At 40.5% G+C, this 26,168-nt stretch overlaps 1 protein-coding gene across 2 annotated transcripts; it reads left to right on the top strand.

The window, feature by feature from the left end:
* hs3st1l1 (heparan sulfate (glucosamine) 3-O-sulfotransferase 1-like1) lies at positions 1-26,135 on the top strand. Of its 2 annotated transcripts, XM_075483603.1 has the most exons (3): positions 1-304; positions 22,422-22,475; positions 24,690-26,135. In XM_075483603.1, exon 3 carries the CDS (start codon positions 24,860-24,862, stop codon positions 25,796-25,798), a length of 939 nt encoding a protein of 312 aa, XP_075339718.1. In that variant the 5' UTR covers positions 1-304; positions 22,422-22,475; positions 24,690-24,859; the 3' UTR covers positions 25,799-26,135. The 2 variants fall into 2 exon arrangements, with proteins under 2 accessions (XP_075339718.1, XP_075339726.1); XM_075483611.1 differs by lacking the exon at positions 22,422-22,475.
* The last annotated feature ends 33 nt before the right edge of the window (positions 26,136-26,168 follow it).

Below are 26,168 nucleotides of genomic sequence, written 5' to 3'. Positions count from 1 at the left end.
AAAGCAGCAGCTTGGGCACAACTCTGCCTGCGTTTCTACACAGGCTCATGTGCGTGAGCCGGAGCCGGAGTCGAGTTATCTACTGTGAATAAACAGGGACTCCGTCCCTCCTGCTGGTGTCTGCTTTCAAATGAATCAGTGATGAGCGCGCGGGTGCGAGGAGAGACGGACGCTTTTCTTCATCTGTGTGCGCAGGAGGTGCGCAGGAGTGCGCTCCAAGCCTCAGCATCATGCATCCTCCGCTCCTGAGATCGACCCAAACCCACGAGGCTCGCTGAGACCCCCGCCGAACCCTCCGTGCGAGGTAACCACAATTTCTCTACTTTTGCCTGGGTGAAATGCGCCCCTTCCGAGAGACGCGGCGGCTTTTATCCAACACTTCCAGACAGTCTGGCAAAAAAAAAAAAAAAAAAAAAAAAAAAAAAGATGTTTTGTTCTGAATTCATGCGCAATTGATTTAAACAGTTAATTTGCAGGAATTAATCCAGTTACCGTCTTGCAGGGAGCCGAATCTCATATTTTGGAACAAGATCACTCACTCAAACCGAGCGCTTTGTCTTCTCCCTGCAGTTCGCATTTAAATCCTCTGTAATGGAGTATTGATCAAACTAATTAAAATGCTTCATCCAATAAATTAGCTCCGGAAGCTCCCTGGGGCACATTGTTCTTTGCAGTGTGACAGAAAAATCAGCTCATCTAAAAGTTTTTCCTTTTTCACCCACTTAAGTTCTAGATTTAGATCTGAACGCTGGTACATGTATGGGAGGGGGAAAAAAAAAGACTATTATGATGCTAAAGTCACAGTAGACCCCATCAGACAAGAGCAGCTGATGATAATTGCCACTCTCCTGCTCTTGGTGAAATGTAGACTTGATGTAGCGTTGTTTCACCCCCACCCCATTCCACCCCCAGCATCACGTCTCCTATATCTGCCATCAGACCAAGCCAGGCAAAGTTCCAGCTGCTTCAATCGTCACAGGATGCAAATTGCCACAGGCTGTGGAATTCACCTTTGATTATGAGCGTGGGGGTGTTGGCTTTGTGTAAGCCCGAGCCTTTAGCTGCACAATTTCTCAGAGGCATTAGTCGGAATTTGCCTGGAATAAGTTCTGTAATGACATTCAAAGGAAACATAAGGCGCTGTTTATCAGCTGCAGCTCCATCCTATTCCTTGGCTAAAAGTAGGTTCTGACAGGTTTGTATTTAAAATGGGTTCAATTTTTTTTTGCAGTTTTTAGTTATAAGCTCCACCAACATCCTCTTGTTGGAACACTTTTACATTTTAATCAATAAATTTTTTTAAAGATATTTGATGCACGAGATATGGAGAATCTTCTGAATAGGAGCTAAATATATGAATAGGTTTGCACTTTTTAATCAAAGGCAGAAGTGTTAAAAGTTTATTTATATATAAATATATATATATATATATATATTTAAAATACATGGTTTAGTGAGGAACTAAATTGGTCAGAAAAGTGGGATACAGACTGACAACAATGGGCAAAAGGTCAACATGAAAGCGGGTTCCCCCTCATTATTTCTATACCTGACTCATCAACTTAAATGGGGTCACTGTGTCTCTATCGTTGAAATCACGTCGAATACTGTTTTGGCTTTCTTGCCCGGAAACCAAAATACACGAGCAGAAGTTGGGTTTGAGAGATGAAAAAGCGGAGCTGGATGGTTTGGGAGATCATTCTGACAGTGGAAGAGCGCTTCCGAGTCTGGCTGCAAAAATACGGTGGCGGTTTTTGAGCGGTTCTATGATTTCTAAATCCCCCAGAGAAACCTTGAGGTGTCTCTGTGATGTATGACCGAACAAATGCAGAGGGTCAGTGTACACTACACAACAATGTGAGGAGAGTTTCATATGGGAATGATTGCAAACGAAAAAGAGGCTGAGGAGGGGAAACAGTTTCTTGTTATTAGGTTTGTGTTTGATGTGGTTTATCCAGTTGTCCCCGCTTGGGCAAAGAGGAGGGAGGAAGAGAGGAGTAACAAAACAAAAGTGCATTTATTTCCCCACAAGTTCTCCAAATCAAAAGTAACAGGAGAAGTGGATTAATATTTGATGAGATTATGTTTTCTGAATTGAAGGATGAAAACTATTATCCGAGGCATATCAGAGATTTGTTTAAAATACTAATGAATTCCAGAGTTGTTCTGTTTTTTATTTTCGGCGTGTGGGGGTTGGTTGAATTTCCCTCAAGAGATGAGAGACTAAATAGCTTTCATGAGAGGATCAGCATTTTCTGTAAAATGTGCATTTCCAAGTCCTTAAATTCTGTTTTAAAATCCCACTGAAATCAAAATATATTGTAGGAATTACAGGAATATACTGTTTCTTATCAGATAGCAAAGATATTTTGGCCAAAAATGGTCTGTACCTGCTATTTTCTTACAGCTCATATTTGGCCTTGAATGACGGTGCTGGTTCAGAGTGAGTGTGGCTGCCCAGGTTCAGCCATATCGCCACCATACATGGCCAAAAGTCCACATTTGTTTGGGCCTTTGAGCCAGATGTGGTCCAAAAACAGTTGTCATAACCCACAGCTTGCCAATGCATACATTCCATTTACTCAAGTTAGGCTCAGTTCATAAACATATAACACTTGCCAGTGCTTTAACTGAGCCCCAGTGGTGCCCAAAATAGCTCAGATTAGACTCAAATGTGTAGTTTTTTTTACAACACGGCTGTACAGCTGTCAGATAGACAGGTGTGCAGCTTGTGGCTCTTGTTAGTCATTAGCTTTGATCTTTGATCTCTCTATTGGTGTTTTGAATGTTGAAGTTGCATGTTGAGTGTCAGTGGTGACGGACTTTGTGCAACATGAAAAAAACAGCATCGAGTGAGGTGCAGCTGCTAATGAATGAAAAGCAGCATTTATGTTAACAAGCCAAGTTAAGTTTAATAAGACCCCTGTTTATTGATGAGCCATGCTCGTGTCATCTGAAAGTTATTCACTGCTCACACAGATCTTTGAGCTTTTGAATTATTAAAATAAATGTTATCGCAATCAATCGTGTGACACTTTTCAGATAATTACAATCAATCACAGATTAATCTCAAACATTAATCTAATTTGGTAATCTCTGGAATCTTTTTCAATCGTACCCATAAATTAGAGTGTTAATTGTCATACTCTTACTGGTCAAACCTCCCGCTTTAGGAGCTTTGCATTGTTTTCTGTATTCCTGGAAGGTTTGGAGAAAAACACATGTTAAAAAAATAAGCACACCGGCAGAGCGTATAAGATTCTGTATAATTGGTTGTTTCTAGGCTCAGGATGTAGAATAACGATAATATGATAAATGTCCCTCACCGTGTTCTGTGTTGAACATACTTCAGTCGATAAATTGATTTTACCCCCATCCATGTAGACTGGGACAAGGACAGACCAATTAAATGGTCAAGCTGTAACTGTAGCTCAACTCAACTGCGCCTCTGACGGTACTGACTGTTTCAAGAATATAGATGAATTATTTTCACTGATATGCAGAGGGGTTGACAAACAGCGCTGTGGTTTAATTTCCACGGTTAGCTGGCGCGGTGTGTGGTTCATAAATCTTAATATAATTATACTGCAGCAGACTACAGAGTCTGTCACTTCGAATGTGGACCGTTTTTGAATCAGTAATGCAAAGGATCATGGGACTATGATTCTATGATTCTATTCTGACCATCAATTCAGCCTTGTCCGAACGAGTAAAACAGCTGTTTTATGTAGAGAATTTGTTCAAATGTTTTCATTGTCAGTATGGCTGAGGACAATGTTTTAGTTGGGTTACTAACATGAAACTGACCATGGGAAAAACACACACATACACACACATATATAAATATATATATATATATATATATATATATATATGATAAGATTAGTCAAGTTTTGCAGGTAAAGTTTCAAATTATAACCAACTGAAGACATATTGTCTCATCCTCCCCTTGCTTGCATATAGGAGAATCTAAGGTGTCCAAAAAACCATGAAAAGTCTTTATTCTAGTGTTTGGCACGTATGTTCTGGGCTACTGTAGAAAGCTGTATATTGTTCTTCTGACATACACTGACACTTGCATAAAGGCCCGCTCTCATTGCAGCTGTTCGAGAAAGTGTTTTCCTTTTGTTACCATAGCTACGGGGTTCACAAGAACCACCAGGTGTCATTATTTCTTGTGCCCCCAGTTAAACAGAAGTTGTCATCTGGCATGCGTTTGATGGTTGACTTTGATCCAGTTAATGATCGTTCTGTTCATCTCGGGACCTCGGGGCAAGCCGTCATGCTTGCATTCTGACTGGAGTATGTGGAGGATATAAAAACTGAGCTGTTTGACCTTGCAGATTCTCACTTGTGCTGGCCTCTTTAGTTTGGAAATTTCCACCACTGTGATTAGGTCACCTGAGTACTATCGCTCATTCCGCATTTTGATGGTAATGTCACACAGAAGCTGTTCTTTGTGTGTGTTAACAAAGTTTGCTGGACCCCCTGCCTGCCTGGCCCGTGGACTGATTACCGATCTAGCATTTCATATCAACCTTCTGGGAGCAAAATTAGAGGATTAGCAACAACTTCATGCTTATTCCCTACGTATCTTCCAGGCTTGTAAATCCTTTTGGAAGGCATTGTTATTTTAAGTAGCTTGGCAATTGAGCATGGAAGCAAGCTCTAATGTTCCCAAGTCTTCGGACTTGCAGAGCTGCTTCCCTTGCTATTCATGTTATTTCATGATTTGAAAGTGAGCAACTGGGAGAGGGCCGTGAAGCTGACTGCTAGGACCTCTTCACTCCAATCCCCGGTTCATTCATAATTGATAAGTCACTGTAACTTACAGTACAGGGGCATAACTAGGCTAATGCTCAGATTTGCATATCTGTGCTACATTCCATAATTCATGAGTACGCTTTCAGCAGTGATCCAGGGAGCAAAGACCCACCTTGAACCACATTTTTGTTACAAATCAGCGGTCGATACTCAGCATGTCCATCAACAGTACAGTATAAAAAGGTTGCACAGAAACTGCCTTTGCCAAGCACTCAGGAGCTGTGTCCTCGTTAAGAAAAAGTCTCGGTGTCTGAACTCAACCTTTGTCTCGTTAAAGGCACAAAGGATCTGATGACAGGGCCATTCAACTGGTTGTTTGCTGCTTAATTTACACCCTTTCTGAAATAATGGGACATGGTTGGAGGTGGTGCAAAAGGTGGCGGAAAAGAGCGGTTACACCTTCTCGGGGACAGATGTTATGAGCCACTTTTTCCTCAAGAGGTTCAAGAAAGCATAACGCCGCCTGCCATCATAGCCTAGTGTTAGGACGTAGATTTATCATTCCTCTTGATGACAGGCTAAGTTATTTATTCATTACTTTTATTCTCTGCATGCCACGGATAAGAAGGCAGATGCCAGCCCCATCCCTCATTTATGGTTTTGCGTATCATACATCTTTTATCATGTATATATATACATAAGGATAGATGGATACAGATTTTTTTGGGTGTGAAATGTGTTTGGGGGCCAAATAGCAGAACATTTGAACGAAAGGATTTCTATACTACACAGCATTTTTTAATTAATAATTAAGAAATTTCAAAGTAATCAGAACGAGATTCTATATTTTCCCTTGTGACAAAAAAGGGATAATGTGCCCTTTTCCCCCATTGCCCAAAATATATTTATGTTTTTGTCTGTTACCATTAAATCGTTGCAAGATAGTTGAAGCCATTTTCCTATTTTCCATCTAAAGGAGCAGCTAAACAGTCATTAGAACCAAATGTCAAGCATTGGCTGGTTCTCCCGACTCGGACCCCTACGCTACTCTTGACATTTGTTCTGCAATTGAAGGTCTATCTTTGACCAAATATGAAATTTGATCTTGTAGAGACTTTGACTGAGGTGTATTGTGAGAAGCATCTAATGAAGGACGTATGGACAAACTGTTCTTTGATTACCAATTTAGGCACGGGGGATAAAAAAAAAATGTCCTTGCAGAGTTCCTCAGATCAAACCTTTCATTCCTTGTTAAGCTTTGAACGGAAGTAAGCTTCAATTATCCAAATATCTTTTGCAAGATAATACACAGTTAACAGTGGGTATTTCACAAAAAACCAAAGACACCGTAGGCTACAGAGAAAGCTGTCTGACCAGTATTAATGATGTCTCACTCATGCTTGTTGAAGAACGATTGAGCAACAGTCTCTTGAGGCTGTGCAGTGAGCTGTCCATGGTGCTGAATGTGGCTGTTCATCTTGGCCTTTTGGAGGGAGAACGCCCCGATGAGCACCTCTCTTTTTCCCCACCTCCAAGGGGAATTCTGCTCATCTCAAACTTGAAATTGAACTTTGAAAGATGTTATTCATCTGCCTAAGGTTTTTTTTTTTGTTGTTGCTCCCTTTCATATTGGCTTTAAGGCAAAGGAGTGGCACAAAGAATTGTGGAATTACATGTAGGTCTGAATTGGAGCAGTCAGTGTTTCAGCTGTTCTCAAAGGTGGTTTTGCTAATATAAAAACAGGATTTACAAAATGTAATTGCTTCGCCCTATTGTTGGTGACCTCATATTGCATAAAAACTATTGCGTCCTGTTAAAAAGACAAAAATGTTTGTGGCCCCTTCTCTTAGTTCTGGTATCAATACACTGAATCAAATAAAAATGGTTCATATTTGCTCCGTCTGCTAATAGGGCTGACTCGCAAGTCACAAATTGCTGCTTTGTGCACTTGGCAACACTATAACATATCGGATGCTTTCTTTGTCTGGGGTTAACATGAAAGGCTGTGTTTTCAGCCAAATCATCATCCTTTCCTTCACCTATTTAAAGAAACAAGGGTTAGGGGGTTAATGACTTAATGTTTTGATCTCAAATATCATTCTCAAGATATAGCAACCATAAAATGACACCTTAAACATTCTCCAATTATGGGCAAGAATAGAGGTTGTATTTCAGCACTGTGCCACTTTATAATTGATTTATCTTGAAAAAGTTTTTTTTTCTTCTTCTGACTACCACGTCAAACTTCTGCTAACAAATCAATGCAAAGGTGACAAGTGTGTGGGAGAATGCAAACCATTTGAAAAATAAATGTCTTGGGGATTAGATTCTCTGCACTCCAAAAGATGTTTAGCAATTGGCAGGAATTCAGTTCTGTTCAGCATTTATTTATATAGCACTGAATCACAACAAATGTCATCTCAAGGCTCTTCAATGATACAGTCCAATTCAAACCAATCATAATCCAGTACATTAGAATTTAATCATAAACCAAGGAAATGATATTATATATTATATTAAATTATATTAATATACAAATTAGTCTAAATTTCATGCCAATTAAAAAAAAAAAGATTAATACCAATAGATTGCATCAAAACCTGCCCTGGGTACCCTGAATGTTGCCTCCCCCCTATGTTTTTATTAACCTAACTAATTTAACCTAAACCTGACAAAACAGCCAGTGAGAGTTAATCTAAAAGAACAGTGTAAGACTCAACCAGGAGCTGAACTGCAGCCTTTGTTGCAAAACCATCTAAACTTAATGAATAAACAGACAAACAGTCCCATGTAGGTCTTGGACTTTGGACTAATTCCTCCACTGCAGCTCCACCTTAAATAAGATGGTTTTATAACTCACGCATGAACAAACTGTCATGTATATGAAGCATCAGTTAGCAGAATCAGGATCTTCTCTTTAAAAAAAAAAAGATTTATAATAGTTTACAAATAAATAAATATTATAAATACATTTTTTTTAAATGACCCTTTTTCATTTATAGTGTATTTGTCTTTTTTTTTTTTTTTTTGCTGTATTAGTTTCTGAACCTTTATGCTCAAAGTTTGTCCTGCTTCTTTTTGTTGTCACATTTTACCAAAATATCCATTTGGAGATCAACATATTTTATACCAAACTGGCTGTGACGATGTGTGGTCGTATCTGGGCATATGATTACACAACCAGCATGCATAATGATAATCTAAGACTCACTCAGATTAGCTACTGTTCAATTTTTCCATCTTTTCTTTAGATGTTTGTGCGTTTTCCTTTCACTTCATGTGAAGTTTGTCCACTAATTCTAATCATGTAATTAGATAATTTGTTGTTTTCATAATATATACTATGTAGGTAGCAGCTGTTTGCTATTAAGTGTTTATGGTTTAAACAGTTAATAAATATGCAAGCCATGATTTGTGTTGTAAGAGGATAATGATGATTATTTTCATTTTTGCTTTTTACAGCCTGAAATGCTTAAAAAAGGATTTATTTATCACTTTACCAATATGTTTAGATAAGGAGGCAGTTATCATTGCATCTCGTGCATGTTTTTGATGAATATGTGAATTAATCTGGTTACAAGGCTTCGCTTTAGTGTCAAGTAAATGTTTTATTGGCACTCTGCTGAACATATGCTCATGTTTTTGAGGGAATTAGTATTTTAGTATTTCAGATCATTTTGCTGTGGGCAGTTTGCTAACACAATTCATGTTTTAGTTTTGCGCTGGGATCCTAAAAAATTGATTATTGAGTACAGAGTATTCAATAATCAAGTCTTCCTTGTGCAGATAGTTTGGGGGGTCTTTTTGCTTACTTTTTTGATCATATATCAGAATTTCCTCTCGGTTTGGAGAGTCAGTGTGTAATAAAAGCTGCCCTCTTTATCAGAATAACTCGAGCCTGCCACAACCTGATGAAACCGAACAGACTTTGGGCCTCACCTTCAGAGTGACTTTTTGTCACACGGCCCTCTCTTTATATTAAATCCTCTAAATAAACTGTGTGTGAGCTGTCATCTGCTCGGCAGTCCAAGATTGTTCTGAACGTGTGCCCAGGTTATTTGGTTTATTGCTCTTGGGGTCAGTTGACAGTTGATGATAAAAGGTTCAATGATTCCAAAGCATGAATGCTCAAAAAAATTGTATATTCTTCTGTAGTAACACCCACATTTAAGGCATTTTCTAAGTCATGACCCCAACTTTGTGTTCTGTCATAATCAGCTTCATTGGCTAAACATACAGTATACTGTGCAATAATCTTAAGCCACCCCTCATTTCTTTACATTTTTCTTTCAAGCAGCCAGACTTTAATCTTTTACAGTGGTCTTCAGCGTTAGTTATCCAGACCTTCCGGATGTCTTTAAATGTTTTTCTTCTGAAATTAGCTGCTTTTTTTATGGAACATTATGGAAGTAGGAGATAATGGCCACCAAGGTTCATATTGGAAAATGTTACATAAGTGAATGCTCATGCTTTTTTGCCCTAAGGCTCCTTGCTCTCCACTATTTTGATGTGAGGTATGCTTGATTTCTGTGTTCAGGTGAAAAAACACTTTAAACTGAATTCTTGCTGTGGCTCTGAGAAGTTTTCTGGAGCAACAGATGCGGTTGCCGTTGCAGTTGCCAGTGATTTAATGCAAGGAGCACTCCACATGGAGAAACTCATTGCCTTGCAAATTAAACCATTTTCTCCCCAGTTGGAGTTAAATATGGAGAAATGACTCATTTAATGTCTGATTACTCCCTAATACAGCAATCTAAACAATGTCAACAACCCATTCCCATGAGTAAAGTCTGCCTCTTTCTAAGATAAGGCCTGCAATTGCTTGTCAGGGTCACACCAAAGTGTTATTAAAAGATGTACACTAAGAAGTCAAAAGAATTCATCTGCTCGGATTCATTATGAGATGGCTCTCTAGCCTGAAGATTTGTCTTCATTATCCTGCCAAGCACCAGGCAGATAACACTGCCTCATTTGCTTTCTGAGCCTGAATTTTCGCCGAACGATAATGCGGCATCTCTTTTGTGTGGCTGTGGTAAAGACAAGCAAGCCATTTTCAATATGTGCGGAGGATTACAAAGGTTAATCATCAATTTAAAGCTAATCTTTGTTAAATACCAACAGAAGCATGGTCTGTGCTTGAGACAGACATAATCAGGCAAACCCCAAAACAATCCTCCATCTAAATGATATGAAAGATGGTTAATCAAGGCTTTACAGCAGGAGCTGATGAGCAAGGAAGGGGGAGGACTGATCCACACGTCTGGATTAATGTTCCACAGTTTGCTAAATTTAGTTGTCGATTCTGCAGGGCTAACTTCAGCGACTATAGCACTTCTTTCCATGCTTTTAAACAGAATTAGTGTACGCAAGCACCCCCAACCCCCATGCCCAACAATTGCCGAAGAAGGAATCTGCTGAAGAAACTGCAGTTCACATGTGTTTACCCGTGCTTCATTGTTGCTATGGAGTTGGGATAATTATGGAGTTTTAGAATTATGCAATCAAGGACAAGATCCCCCTCCCCGAGTCTGGGAAAGTGAGTAATTAATTTTCTCCCCTTTTTAGTTTCACTTTGTATGCAGGCGACTTGGAACACAGGGTTCTTGTCATTATCTGCTCTGGTCTGGTTAAACATGCCTGCCAAGTTGGCTAATTAAAAGTAGAGTTATAGTAGCCTTCCATCCCTCACTGCCCACATTTATCAAAGGTATCACTTTATGATAGCAGAACAAAATGATCAGAAAGTCTTTTAAAAGCTGAAATAAAGTTATACTCACATGCAGGTAATAAAGTGGCAGGTCTGGAGCAGTCAAGTGTGTGTTAATATGCCAAGAAGGAAAGACATCTGCAACGATCTTAAGGAAATAATTGTTGCTGCTCATCAATCTGGGCAGGGTTAGAAGGCTGGATCCAGACATTTTGGAGTCCATCATTCCACATTCCAGACAGTTTCCAATCTTCCCTGGAGCTACATCTCAGACTCTACGGGCCTCAGTTAGCATGTTGAATGTTAAAGCTCTTGACAGTACAACTAGAAAAGACTAAACAAATATGGCTTATTTTGAAGGACTGTAAGGAGAAAGTCTTTCCAGAAGGAACAGGAGCAACACGGCTTAGTTTCGCAAAGGAGCATCTTAACAAACCACATGACTTCTGGAGGTCAGTTGGACAGCTATTTTCTTTAAGAACAGGGTCAAGCACGGGAGTAAAATATTCATGACATCCATCTGAAGCGTACACTTTAAAAGTATTAGAAGTTAAAGGTTTATATTGTCTTTTTAAAACACTAGACTAATAAGATAAGCACAGAGCAAAACATTGCATTTCCCATTAACCTAAGCCATTTAAAGTCTCTTGGGCCGGACTTTACAATATTGGGAAATAGAATCCGCTCACCTTGATGGCAGAGGCGGTAATTCCATTGACAAAGACTTCTTTAATAAAGATAAGCCCCAAAGAAAATCAATAACCTGAACTCATTGCAAAAGGACTCAGACTTGTCTAGACAAACACAGCACCTAAACAAACATTAAAGAAGGACCTTTTTCACTGATACTGCTCGCCATGGCTGTTTTCTCATCTTTGCTACACGGCACAGTAACAAAGCAGGCCCGTAAGTGATTCTGAAGATGCCCTCTCTCTGATTCTTTTTATTCTCCCATTAGGTCCTGCTGCTGGGTCCACAAACTTCTCTAATTAAGAATTTGTCTTCAGCAAGTTCACCCATAAAATGGCGCCTGCTGCAGAACGTGGGGCGATAAAAGGAGTTATTGGGCCTACGACCTCCTTTGCCTCTTATCTCCTATAAACACTTCTGTTGCTTTTACAGGGCCATGGAGGCGGCGGAACGAGCAATGAGCCCAAAGGGGGGGAGTGAGGGCTGCTGATGACTTATTCATGAATAATGGTGCAACAAGAGGGTGCTGATGAAATTGACAGTGAGAACTCCTCACTCTGTAATTTGTTATGTAGTTCTGGTGGGACTTGTGTCGTACTTGAAGTTGATTAATCTTTTGACTGGGCTATGCATCGAGATGTTTTTTTCTTTTCTTTTTTTCCAAAGAGAGGATACAGAGTGCTCGAGCTCTTTTGGGGAGAGAAATAAAAAAATATTAGTACACACTCATTAGATTTCCCAGGGTACTGACATTAGCTTGTGGGTTTAGCATCACAGCAGCTGAGACAAAGCTCCTCTCTGCTCTGAAAGTCACCCCGCTGAAATGAAATGTTTTATTCCCTCCATCTTCTTAACCTGATTCTGTCACAGACCAGGAGCTGCACATGCTTGGGTGGTGCCATTAAATCACAGACAGGTTCTTTTCAGCTATTTAAATGAGTCTGAATTCTTTACATGTCCCTTTCCTCACCACTCTGGTATTCTTGTCACATGAATTCAAGTCAGTTAAAGCCGTACCTCATCTCAGTTTGGGAAATGCTCGAGTAATATAAAATAATGGTAGATCCCAACTTGCTAGGGAGGCTGAAAACATGAATTGTGGTGCAGGACTGCAGTCAAACTTCTTCACTAGAAAAAGAGTTCATACTTGGGGATTGGCTTCCTTGGAAATGTCTGAGAACAGAGCCTCGCTGCCAGTGATATCTCGATTTCAAAGCAGATGTGAAGTCCAGCTGGCACTAGAGTTTTTACTCTATTGTCGGGCAAGAGAAAAAGTTACAGCAAAAAGCAGCTTGATGCTCCGTGGTGCAGTGGCACGGAGCTAAGCAAAGGCAAATGCTGCAAATAATGATAGAGTGCACAACACAGCACAGTGACGTGGAACTACGATGATTTACATCCTCTTCGTCTCTGCCCAGTCAAGGCTCCGAAGCACTCCCTGCCAGAGAGGCAAAACCTTGGCGAGAGCTAATGGAGCTGGAGATTGTTATTATAGATAAACACTTCTGTTTCGATCTAGTTTGCCCTGCAAGAAGGAAATTACAAGGCTGTTTCTCAAAGATGAGCACAGAGGTGACTGATTTTATTTGCGTGCAAGGTGCCAGTGGGCACAGTTACAATCAAACAGCGAATGATGCTGGGCGGTGTGTGTACAACTGATGGTCATTTTAAAGGAACATTTCTGTTTTGGTTAACAGGAAATTAATGGGACACCATTTCAGTTACGTACTGAAGGTTTTCAGTTGTTCTATTTAGGAAAAGATTAACTGATGGGAAAAAATGGCTCTTTTTCTTAGATACCTTATAATATGTTCACATCGCATTATAGATGATAGGTTCGCAGGTTCTATAACTTTAGAAAGGTGCCAATTTACTTTTGTGCAGATGGTGGATATTCTCCACCGCTTTTGCCAGTTGTCCGCTCCAATCTCACATTCCCATTTATTTGTATTCTTTCCTGGAAAAGTATCACTTCAGTCCAGATGAAAACATTCTGATTAGATATTCTAACTTATTCGTCTATATTGGCACCAAATAAGGTGATTTGATAAAGTGTGTGTTTACACACCTCACAGCCTGTAATTAGCCCGTAACTCTTTTTTTTTTATGTGCAGAGAGTCAACCTGCCTGCTGATCTGTGTAAATTACAGCAGATAAAGCAGAAAAAAAAAAGTTTGTTTATCCAATTAATCCAGTAGAGGAGGATCAGCGGCATTGAGCCGTATCGGGTCCTGCAAACAATTCCTGACCCTCCTTCCAATGAAGCAGCGTACTCAACGGACCATGCCCCGATAACCTACTGTTATCTATATGCAGGTGGATAGTGGTGATGGACCTTTACATCTCAACAGTTTATTTACTCTGTGCCACTTGGTCCACTGAAGATCAGGAGCCCTTGAATGAAAGATTCAATCTGATCCAACCAACCTTCAAAATATATTAGTTGCGTAGGGTATTGCGTTGATCTTATTATCGGCTAGTATTATGAAAGGAAGCTACTTTGTAGTTTGATAATGCAGAATATTAACAGCAGCAGGACGGAGACTTGCAGCCGCTGCAGTTCATGTGTCAAGAGAGAGGGAACAATAAGTAGAACTGCTAATAAAAGCCAGCTGAACACAACATTTCTCTAAGTTACTAATAACAGTTGGATTGCTTTTTCCACCTTTTAGTATGACCCACATAAACTTTAGTATCTGCGGTGTCCAAAAAAGTGCAATTATTTTGATCACCTCAAATTAACTGTACTGGATGGAGGCTAAAAGCATGAAAATGTGCACTTAAAGTTCTGTAACCAGTAAGAATCGCATTAACTTCCAATAAACTTTGAAACCTGTTTTTATGTTGAAAGTAGACTGCAGTGGGTGGCCACCCCCTCACACTAAAAGCACACTAAGGTAGAAAGTCTCTTTATATCCAGTATGAACAATGATTACAGCAGGTTAATCTGCTTCCAGGTTCATATGGGTTGGTTTGAGGCATACATGAATAACTGTGCACCTCTCCTTTAATCAGAAGTTGATTGTTTGATACAGACACTTTCATTAAAGCAATGACTTAGCGAGTTTTAAACTTAGCACTGATAAATGACTGAGTCTTCCACAGCCCACGGGGTCGGATCCCTCTGATTATGTTACAATCGATGACCAGCATGTGAAGCGACAACTTGAATTACTTATGCAGATGAGGTAGCTTGATACTGTGAAAGTTCCAGTCCAAGGTCGACGGCTGTGGCTAAACGACGTCCCGGAAATGTGCGGCCGTCACTGTCAGTCTCAGCCATCTCTCATCTCCGCATCTCGCAGTTACGCTTGACTGATTTGTCATTCGCATGCACTGCACAGAAAAATAAAGCTAATCCTTGCTCTGATGCTAATTTGTCATTCAAGTCATGTTGGTCGAACTTCAGGAGAGCATTGTCACAGTCTCTGGCTGGAGTCCTATTTCTGTTTTAGCATGCTTAGCTTCTAGTGGCTACAATGGGTTCTCACTCTTGTGTATTTACTGAATGCATGCAAGTAATATCCCACTCTTGCAGCAGGGAGGGGAGCAAACACGGGATGCTCCTGTGGGAAACGGCTTTAGGGTGAAAGCATTATTATTAGCTTGCTAACTGCAGCACTTGGCAGCCAATGGCACATCACAGAAGGTCCAAATACTAAACGCTGACTTCTGCAGTGTTGAATACATATTTGTGATGGCGGGAAAACGCTGGCAGATCTGTGCTGTGAGCCCTCCAATAGGATGCTTTTGTGCCAGAGCGTGAGTGGTTTTCCAAGTTAAGGAGGACTGCACATACTGGCCGTAATTTAGGGAAATAAGCAGAAGATATCAAAGCTGACATCCTCAAAGTAAATATCATGCCCATAGTGTTAGCATACCTTAGTTAAAATGTATTACATGTATACTCTGGAATAGACCTCGTGCATAATTCACGGCCAAGGTTTGATTACTCGTGTGTTTCTTAATGCTGCTTATAAACTAAAAGATTGATGCCATTTAATAAACATCAGTGCGAGAGAGTTAAATCTCTAAACATTGTTCGTTTTTCTCCCATTTACTCATCAGAGCAGTGATATCTTTGTCAGCACTCAGCAGGCCTTCCCTTTAGTTTTTCTCATTAAACTATTCAACACGTCGGCCTCATCAAAGATTAAAAGTATCCTCACAGTTCATTACAAGATGCCCTGCTTTTTATTTGATGAAGCAATTCATCCATAATGCATGTGCATATTGGAGTTTTCAGGATGCCTGCGAGACTGGAGAAACGCATCGGCATTCCACAGACTTAGACCTGCAGTGAAGGCGGGGGGTTGGAGAATGAGGTTAGTACGTTTGTTTTGATTACGTCGGCATTTCGCTGTGTTCCCTCTGTGATAAACCGTAAAATAATTACTTTACACAGAGAAGATCAGACTCATTGTGAGAGCTTGGGAAGGTGTGATGGGAGAAGCACGAGAAGAATTACAGTGGCATTAAACTGGCAAAGCAAAATTAGCTTTATCTTTGGTGATGAGGAGGCTTTTGCACTGAGGGGATCTTGATGCTGTGGAAAGCATAGGTGCTTTATCAGAAGTGGCAGGCTGAATGAGGCTCATCAGGCCACTCTCTGATTGAATTCCTTCTCATGGTCTGTTGTTGGTCCTGACAGACCGCGGAACGCTTTCCTGAGTAAGTCAGCGTCCCTGAGATAGGTTGCCACCACGCATCCAAGGGCGATGAGCAACTCGGCCCATGTTATCTGCGAAAATGCCTTCTGGGATTCCAGACAAAGTCAGCTGATGCTTGAAATAAATCTCTGAGCACTGACAAATGTCAGCGCTGGAGGGGAGGAGGCCTGGGCCAAAGTATGCAGTGGAGTAGCAGAGGCTGTTGAAGCAGGGGTGAGTGAACAGTGATGGATTTTGGCTCGGTAACTGAAGGGTTGTTGCCACTGGCACTGTTCAGCATTGTAATTTCGGAGTATTCTCATCCTTAGTGTCATGTAGAATGGTGTTACATGATGTTTGTCGGTTTGTTTATTCAAATTTGGCCAGTATAGCATAAGCATATATTTGTTTATGAGGCACAAGCTCTCATCAAGTTGGGTGGCTCATGCTCGATGTGTGGACAGATGGCAGTGGGCAGAAGGATTGGTAATTGGAAGAGCCTGCTTTGCACACTGAAACATTCTGCAGGAGCGGGGGAAAAAGAGCTGAAAAGATTGCTATAGAGGGAAAGTTTAACTTAGCGTATAGAAGATCACAGTGGAAACACTGTAATTAGCGTCCGAGGCCACATGTGTCTGTGTGTACTTGCAAATGACAAATTGCACCCTCCGCAGGTCTGTTAATAAATGCCTGTGCTGACATGTGGGTGGGGATTTGGTCATTGTCTTACTCATGCACTCCACAAATAGCCAAATATTGCTTACCAAGAGCTGCCCTGTAATTTCCTCCCAGTACAAGGAAAAACTGATCTGTTATCAGTGTTATTATGTGAAATTCTGCTGAGGTGCCAGATGTGTAAAATTAATTTTCGCCCAAGTCGCCCAGTGAGTGAGAACTGGCAGTAAAAACCCCCCAATCATGTATTTATTAATATTTAGTCCAAACCATGTGCGTTTTATTCTGAACCATAATTCTATTGATATCTAACCTTAACCATGTTTTCTTCATGTCTGACCGTAAATAACTGCAACTTAAAGCAAAGTGGAAGTCATTGGAGCATATTGGGACACATTTGTTCCTAAGAAGCATTTTGGGAGATCTAATACTATATCACACTTGAGAGCATGTACCACCGTTGAAGCCCGGAAAAAGGAATAACTTTTTATCATTTTTGAGCATGCACCACTATTGAAGCCCGTAAAAAAGAATACGTTTTTATCATTTTTGAGCATGCACGACATTTTCATGTAATGCAAGCATATTATTTACTCTTGGTCTTGAAAGGCCAACCAAGGCATACGACCATCTTTTAGACCCAAAAGCATAGTGATCGAGGATATCTGAATCTCTATTGTGAAACTAGAAGAGTCCAGATCTCGCTCTAATTCCTCCGTTGCATATTGATTTGACAAACCCTTCACTGTTGATGTATTCCTGTGCCTTATTTAGGCTTTTAGAGGCTGACGATAAGATCTAAAAAGGCCTCACAAAGAATTTCTGTGGATTATTATTAGCTGCAATTGCTGCAGCACGAACACAGAAAAGGAGCGACTTTCTCCAATAGTTCTCAGAACTATGAAAAGGTTCCTGCAGTCTGAAAGCACCTATATTCACTTTTAAACCGATGGCGTTTTGCTGTTGGTACTAGCTTGCATCTGATTTGAAGTTCTACATTGGTCTTTTTTGTCACTATTCCAATATTGTTCTGTGCAGTCTGGGGGTTTGTTGTCTTAAGATTTTGGCTAAAGTCATTAAAGTCAATTCGCCATATTTTGTCCAAACCATTTTAGTGGATTTTTGCAACATATTCATTTTTTTATGCAGTTCATTTCAACACATTTCAGAGAGACCACTGTAGGGTTTCAGTGGGGTGTGAAGGTATCGCTTGTGTCAGTCTTGTTGTTATGGCAGCATTGATGTAATGGTGAACACAGGAGGTGTTGATACTATATGAAATTAGTTTCAGATATTTATCCACCAGGTGGCCCCAGAGGAGAGAATTACCCTGTTGCTGGTTTTGTTGGTATTGCAGTGACTTATAGAGCTGCCACTTTATTATTTTCTCCTGGTTCAGATGAATAAACTCCACAATACGTATACACTAGCTCTGCATTAAACTCATCTTCATTTATTTTTTTATTTTTATTTATTTATCCACTAGAGAGATCTTGACCCGCCTGAATGGAAACTCTCTAAATTAATTTTCGTTTCACTTACAGTTGATCATTTAATTTCTCTATCTCATTTATGCCGCACAGAGCAGGTTACAGAACAAACACAACAATGTCTAACCCTGTATCTAAAAGAGTAGAGACACAGTGTAACCGATTCTTGCGTCACTCCACGGTGTTAGGACAGACCAAATTACTCCTTGACTCTGTCTGCGTTGTGTATTTTTAATGAAGACAAGGAGTTTCTGGACAGTGGACACTTTATTTCCTGCGTGGGAACATAAGTTTGCATCAGTGCAGTTGGTTTAGCTTCACACAGCACACTGCAATAGAGCGTCACGTTAGCATTTAGCGTTAGGATGTATCGTTCTATGCTCTGTGCTGAAAATCGCGACTCACCTCTGACGCAGCTTTCACAGACTGGCGCGGATTACCGGAGCCAGCAGCATATAACCAGCCACACCGAGAGGGGGCGCAACTTCCCCACTGTACCCATACACAAAGCAAGTGGAACTCTACAACTTAAACCTTGTTACAACAGTCTAAATATAAATGAAGATGCAAGATTTATATATATTCTTTTTTTTTCTTTTTTTGCATGTACTCGTTTCAATATGTTGCCAGAACACGTTTCAGAGAAGTTCTAGACTAAGAAAAAAACAAACTTCCCTTGCTGTGATGGATCAAAATGAACAAATGCAAAATGTGGTGCTATCCAGAAAACTCCCTTTTTCAGGGAATGTCTTGCTTATTTCTTCACTGTTACTTACAACTAAACTCCGTTTTTCTTACACCAACATTCACCATCAATCAAGTAAATGCACATCAGTAATTCTTCCCATTATTTAATGAAGCATTGGATACTTGAAGGATTTGTTCTTGACTATACCTGATGTACAAAACTGGTTTTCTTTTCTGTTAGAACTGTTGGCTTCTGGACTGCCTTGGTGTTAAAGATCAGTGGATCGTCAAGGATAACGAGAGATGAAAAGACAATATCTGGCCTATGAAGCTCTAAGTTGTGGTAACGGAAGTTAATAAAGCGAGCCAGGAATCCCACTGTGAACCAAAAATTCATCCATAATTTAAAGTCAGTCCTGCGCCGTATGTGGGAGTGAAGTTTCAGAGAAGCAGTTGAATGTGTGTGGGTGGGAAGTATATTGTGCTGGTTGTTGAAGGTCTGTTTGAGGGAATGGCTGAGAAAAAGAAGTGGGAGAAAAAAGGGAAAGTGTAGAGTGAAGGTGCGTGTGCATTTCTGTGTCCCAAGAGATTTTTTTTTTTTAATGGAACGGGTCAGAGTATCTGACAAAAGACTTTCTAACAATGCTGTGAAGCCGTGAACAACCGGCTGAGATGGAGAAACAGCAGAGAATCGAGAGACGCTGCTCAGCTCTGTTTCAGGTTATATTTTTGCCTTTAACAAGGCTCAAAGCAGAGCAATGGTCTCAGGTAACATACAGTATATGTATATGTGTAAAGGACCACAATCAAAAGAACAAATCGAACAATGATGAATAACATTCTAACTTGATCCATTTAATAAAGATACCCTTTGTAATCAAACTTTATTGCTGTAATAATAATGTTGTACTAACATCTTTAATGAGCACACATTAACAAAAACAAAGCTGCCCTGTACAATACCTGCTAGCTGCCTTAGTTAATTTCAGGGGGATGCTGCTGAATATGAATGAGGGATTGTTCTACAGAGGCGGCTGTTTGGGTTAATTAGTGGGAGCGTGGCCTCCTGTGGTGCTGGGAACCTGTGTGGCCTCTTAGCCTGGTGGGATAAAATTATTCGTGCTGATCTCTCGCCGAGGCGTCCGGTGCCAGACGACTTCAAAGACAATATAATAGATTGGCAAGTGCGGTTCTCGTGAGTGTTGAGGCTCCACAACTTGGGTTCAGTAGGAATGCGGGATAGGTTTGATTTGGTTTTCTCAGCAATGGGCTTTTGACGGTACTGAATTCAATGTCCATTAATCAGTGTCAAACAAAGTGATGGATAAAATCCCAGGCAGGGAAACATCTGTGCATGAGTGGAACGGAGCTAATACTTGTATAAAAACTGATTTAGTCGAAGTGTGGTCCCTCTTTACTGTTCCAAACTTGTCCTTCTCGTTTTCAGTCTAATTAAAGATTTCCAGCCATTTTGAAAGAGAATGGGGGACTATCTGTAATGCAGGAGGTATTACTTTGCTCATTTTACGGATCCAATCATACTATAGTCAGGCTTCTGTTCAGTAGTGAAGCAAATTGTCATTGATATTTTTAAAAAGTCGCAATAAAAGAGATGCATGTCCCCTAAGTCGCTTTGGATAAAAGCGTCTGCCAAATCCATAAACATATAAACATGTCATTTCAGTATTTTCCAGATCAGATTGACAATAATATTTCCATTCGTGTGCACCCAATATCAAAAAAGAAATCACCTCAAGGTGGCACATTAACTTTTAACAAACTGGAAGAGAAAGCTTTTTTTCAGTTTTTATTGTTTCCACATTCGCAAAACATAATTCCTGTTTTTCTGGAATTCTGCCAAAACGGAGTATCCTATACTAGTGTATCCTATACCTAGGTGAATTTGTAGTTATTATAACAGCAAGCTAGGGGGCTGCTGTGGCACCAAAAACGAACCTTGACTGATCACATGACAATTACCTTATGAAATCAGAATGGGGGCAAAATCTTTTTAGCCCACAGGACCATCATATTGCCAGCTTAAAGTTCAGTTTGTGTTACTGCATTGGGAAATACTGCAAGCAAGAGTTAAGGGGAAATGTGGCAATGCAGTGAATTTTTTATAAAACAGTGTCCGTGCTATCTGAATTTCAGCTTGGTTCATCTGACCTGACTGCTCTTTCTTGCTCATGAGTAGGATTATGACTGTGCACCTCTATAGTCCCTGAAGGACATGTACAAGTAAAACATGCTAACTCCACAAGCAAAAAAAAAGTGCCCAGAGCTGAGAATGAAATCTTAAGTCACATGGCGTAGAGCTGCAGTGAGCCATAACATGACAATGCTTTATCCTGCTCTCAGTGGGGCCGTAGTTCTTCTCTGCCAACCTGAGCTGTGTAACATTCCATTGGTCCCACAGTATTCGATGGACATTTTCATGGTTAAGTAGCATATGACATGGCTGCCGGGGGCCAAGTGGAAAGCTGGAAAGATATGCTTCTCATGCTGAATAAAGCAATAAGACCCATGTGAAACAACGACTCCTTCCAGGTGGTGCTGTGCTGAGAGCGGTGTGGGTGGGTGGGTGGTTGGGGGGGGGGATTGGATGAGACAGAAAGCTCGTCTGGCTGCCAGGCTGTAGGCATTGGACTTGGCATCTCTCTGCCTGGGAAACGCTGACAGGCAGGCGTGCCTGTCGCAGCATATAAGTGCCTCCTTGCACGACCCCAGGCCCTGTAGGGCAGGTCGTCCCTCCTGCACTCAGCACATACAAGAACCGTACCACAATCAACCCCCCAATTCAAGTGTGAAGTCTGGGGCATGTGTCATCACCTTTGTATGGTTGAAAGACTCTCCATGGCGAGAGAAGGAAGAGTGATGATATGATAGAAATGTGCTGGGCACGTTGGCATTTACACACTTCACGTTTGCTTGATTAGAGGAACGACTTGTGACTAATAATTTGCACTCAAGGCAGAGTTTTTCCACAAGCAGAGAATAAATAATTACACTGGGTCACTAAAAGCAACACAGAAGTACACAGATTTTAGCGAAGATTTTCTATTCATGCTTCACAAATTGCTGATCTTCTTTAAGTATTCATGTGCAGACAGATATATGGACGTCCTGAATACCATCTTTGGGGCTTTGGAGCTTCAGTGAGAATTAATGCACGAATATCTGAAGCCGCAATCATGGGGAGACAATAACTGATGCTCCCACACTGACATGATGATTAGCCAAGGTGAACCTTATGTTACACTTTCTTAGCACGCAGGCCACAGTTCTTAGACTGATCATTGTTACTCAGGCTGCACATTTATCTGCTTCTAAATACATGTTTGATGGCCACCTCACACATCCTGCATTCGTTGGTTGTGCACGTCTTCAGAAATGATTGATATGCAGGAGGTGACCAGCAGAGGCTGTGCAGGGAAAAATATGGCAGAATATCTGACATCCTTGATTTACAGGAAATAAATGGCATAAAATTGCATTCATTTGACAGAAACTTTTATTCAAAGCGACTTACAAATGAGAAACACGTTAGGGGGGAACGTGGGGTACTTGCCTCAGGATATATATTTTCAGCTTGCACACTCAGAAGTTGGGGAGTCAAACTCTCCTCCGGTTGAAGACATTCACTCCTTAGCCACAGCATCCCCATCTGCAGTTCTGGAAATGTATGTTCCTCTGCTTTAATCTCAACTTCAACTAAATAGTAAACTTCATTATTGTCTTCATCTTCTCTATTTACAGAGCTTTGTGCAGAGCTCTGTGTGGTCTGAGTTATCTGGCATGTGCTGTACAGAGGCAAGTATACGAACACTTAAGCCAAGTTTAGGCTACACATTCTTTTTTTTTTGTTACTTTGTTTATTGGTAGAGTTGTACAACATATACAATTTCATCATCATCATCAATATATATATATATATATATATATATATATATATATATATATATTTTTTTTTTTAATTTTTAATTTTTTTCCCTTTCTTCTTTCTCTTCCTCCAGTTCACAGTGTATGCCCATACACGACTACAGTTATTTTCCATTATATTTCAACATGCCACCATATAAACTTTTTTTTTTTTTTTCCCACAAAGATACACAAATGACACTAGACAGTTGACGCATAGACAAACACATAAGCATACAAGAAAATGGGGCAGAGAGAGAGAGAGAAAAAGTAAGAGATAGAGAGAGAGAGAGAGAGAGGGGGGGGGACATGACATAGAAAAAAAAATTTAAAAAAAGAAAATGAAAATATTTAGTGGCGCACCTGTAGGTGTGTGTGTGTGTGTGTGTGTGTAGGTGTTGTATTGAATAATATGTATGTGCCGGTATAGTGAGTTGGTGTGTAGGGGTATACATAAACTTTGTGGACATCTTCATAAAAGATTTGGTAGCCTATATTGTTGTTCTGTTTTCAAAATATAAGCGCATTTTATTGCACATATTGTCTGGATACATTTCCTTCCATTTTTCTGAGCAATTTCTACAAATTAATATATTTTTTTCCATTTCCAGAACACTTTCTATTGTTTTATACCATAGCTGAACCTCTGGTTGTTTACTTTGTTTCCATAATCTTGAAATTTGCTTTAGTGCAGTAAGTCTTAGAAGATGAAAAAGTTTACGGTATATTCTTTTTATCTTATTTGGTAGGTTGATGCCTAGTATGGCTACACATTCTTGATGTAAATGCAAATGGCAGCACTTGACAAATTTAGGCACTTTTGGTATTATTTTGTACCTCGGTATTTTACCGTACATATTCGAAAAAATGGAATGTGCTTCTTCGGATATTTAAACTTTAAATATAGAATAAGCATTCTTATGTTTTCGAAAGACAATCATGAAGAAGATTGCCAAGAAAAGAATGAATGACTTTTTTTAAAAAAGTATACCCTTTCCTATCAATAAAAACCAAAGTATATACAGTCATCTGCTGAAAATTAGCAAGGATCTTGTACTCAAAGTTGCAGGGCAAATACCCTAGTAGGTTAACACCCATCCATGTGTTTAAGGATGACAGTTTTGAAAATGAATGTGGACGATCTGTAACCCCTTTGTAACCTACCTTCAGAGGAATGAGAGAGTTCTAGTGAGCACACTGTCTGTCTACTACGTGCATCCAGAACACTGCTTGTGTGCGTGGCAGTGTCCTCCCAGAAAGGGAAAATTTAGATTACCTTACCGTGACCTTTGCTGTTGAAGCTGGGTGTTTGCATAGCTGAGCCCTGTTGTTTTGACTAGCACAGTGCAAGCAGCAGCTCTCTCAGCCGGTTTTCCTTGGGTAAGTATCTGAGGACTTTTGTTTTTTTAATGAATTCCATGACATTTAAAGAAAAAAATGTGTCCTGCTCTTTCAACTCACGGCTGCTTGCTTCACAGCTAGCGAACATATTCTATCAGATGTTGGTTTTGCGAATGCAAACCCTGTGACAGGTCTATTTGAAAGAAAGGGAGAACTATATTGAAAGTCAAAAAGCCAAGGTGGTGATTTAGAATTTTCCCAGGGCTTTGAAAGGCTCTTCAGAATTATTATAAGTCATATTTAACACCCCAAATCCTTCACTTTCTCTGTTTGCTGAATTTCATTGCGTTGCTATTGATCTTTCTCGGTATGAATAGAAAAATCAAAGTCACCTAGCTGTGGAAACTTTTCTTTTGGCCTTCAGCCACACTTGCATTTCTCTCAGACACATTTTCTGATGAGCTGTCTGGCAAAGTGTGTTTCAGAAAGAGAAATTACAGAATCAATTGAAAGAGACTTGATAGAGTGAGAAGAAAAAGCAGATGGGAAGGAGAGGGGTGAGAAGAGACTTAAAGACAGATGAATTGAGATTATCCTTTTGAGATGATACACTTATAACAGATATGGATTGTATTTATGGCTGGATTTCTTTTTCAGAGGCATGAGAAAAGTGCCATTTCAGAATAATAGTGACATTCACTTTGCTTTATATGCCTGAAATTTGAAAGTCTATTCTTCTTTTTCTGTCTTTGTTCCTCTCTACAGATGTACTGTGGACTGCTGATGATTTTTCCTCCTCCAGTTAAATTTCAATGGCAGACAAAGACTGCATTTCTCACTGCCCTTGCTACCACTGAGCTCACAAAGACTTGTGTCATCCACAGCTAAGCCACTGTCTCACTTCTCTGCCAGTCTCCACTTTTTAGTCCTTTGCCATGGCTTGTTTCCTGGCGTCAGCGTTTCTTCTCATCCTCCAGACATATGCTGCCCCACCTGAGTTTGTTCAGGAAGGCTTTGGCATAACACTTGACCCGATGGACATTGATTCTGGACTACCAGTCAATGTCTCTCAAGATGTGACCTCTCCGCCCCCAGGAACAAGCAAACGAACCCCACATAGTATCATCATTGGGGTACGCAAAGGGGGCACGAGAGCACTGTTGGAGATGCTAGACATCCACCCTGAAGTCGCTGCTGCTGCCACCGAGGTGCACTACTTTGACTGGGATGAAAATTATGCCAAGGGCCTTGAGTGGTACCGTGACCTGATGCCCTACTCTTACCCTCACCAGATCACAATCGAGAAAACTCCAGGTTACTTTACATCAGCTCTTGCACCAGAACGCATTTGTGCCATGAACTCATCGATAAAACTGCTACTGATCTTGCGAGACCCTGCTGAGCGGGTCATCTCCGACTACACCCAGGTGTACTTCAACCGGCTGGAGAGCCACAAGCCAGTTCAAGCCATTGAGAACCTGCTTGTGCGCAATGGAGCCCTGAATATCCGGTACAAGGCTATTCAGAGGAGCCTGTATGACATCCATATGCGTAACTGGCTGAACCACTTCCCCTTGGAACAGATACACATAGTGGATGGGGACGCTCTGATCCATGATCCTTTGCCAGAGCTTCAGAAGGTGGAGCACTTTCTGAACTTGCCTCCAAGGATAGTATCCTCCAACTTCTACTTTAACCAGACCAAGGGGTTCTACTGTATCCGAAGTGACGGACGAGAGCGCTGTCTGCACGAGTCCAAAGGACGTCCCCACCCTGCCGTCAACAGCACCGTTCTGCAGCAGCTCCGCTCATACCTACAGGAGCACAACCGAACCTTCTTCAGGCTGGTGAAGCGCACCTTCAGCTGGCAATAAGAGACTAACAGAACTCTATCGAGCCACTATCTTGTCTTTCATGAAGACAAAAACATACAGCACTTTACCTACGTGACAAAAACAGTTTGAATGGCCTCTTATTAACAACTGTTGTGATCTTTGGTTTCAGCAGAACAGCTCTCTATTTACATGATAAGGCAAAGAAAAAAAAAAAAGGTGGGAAAACTGTAAAGTTGACCGTAAAATCAAATGGAACCTCAAAGCTTAAGTCTTTTTTCTTCTGTGCTGGAAGCATTTAAGTTGTCAAACTGCAGTGAAAACAAGTTAACGAAACTGATGAACTTTTCTCTCCCTCTCTGGTTTGATATTCTTGTTCTTGATAATAAATTGTTCTGTTTTGAAGTTTCCA

Source organism: Odontesthes bonariensis, chromosome 2, assembly GCF_027942865.1.
Source record: "Odontesthes bonariensis isolate fOdoBon6 chromosome 2, fOdoBon6.hap1, whole genome shotgun sequence".
Lineage (NCBI taxonomy): Eukaryota > Metazoa > Chordata > Actinopteri > Atheriniformes > Atherinopsidae > Odontesthes > Odontesthes bonariensis.
The sequence above is the reverse complement of the archived record's forward strand: the minus strand, read 5'-3'. Positions and strand labels throughout refer to the sequence as shown.

Coding starts and splice junctions, on each gene's coding strand:
- hs3st1l1 (XM_075483611.1), top strand. CDS start 24,860: ATGGCTTGTTTCCTGGCGTCAGCGTTTCTTCTCATCCTCCAGACATAT.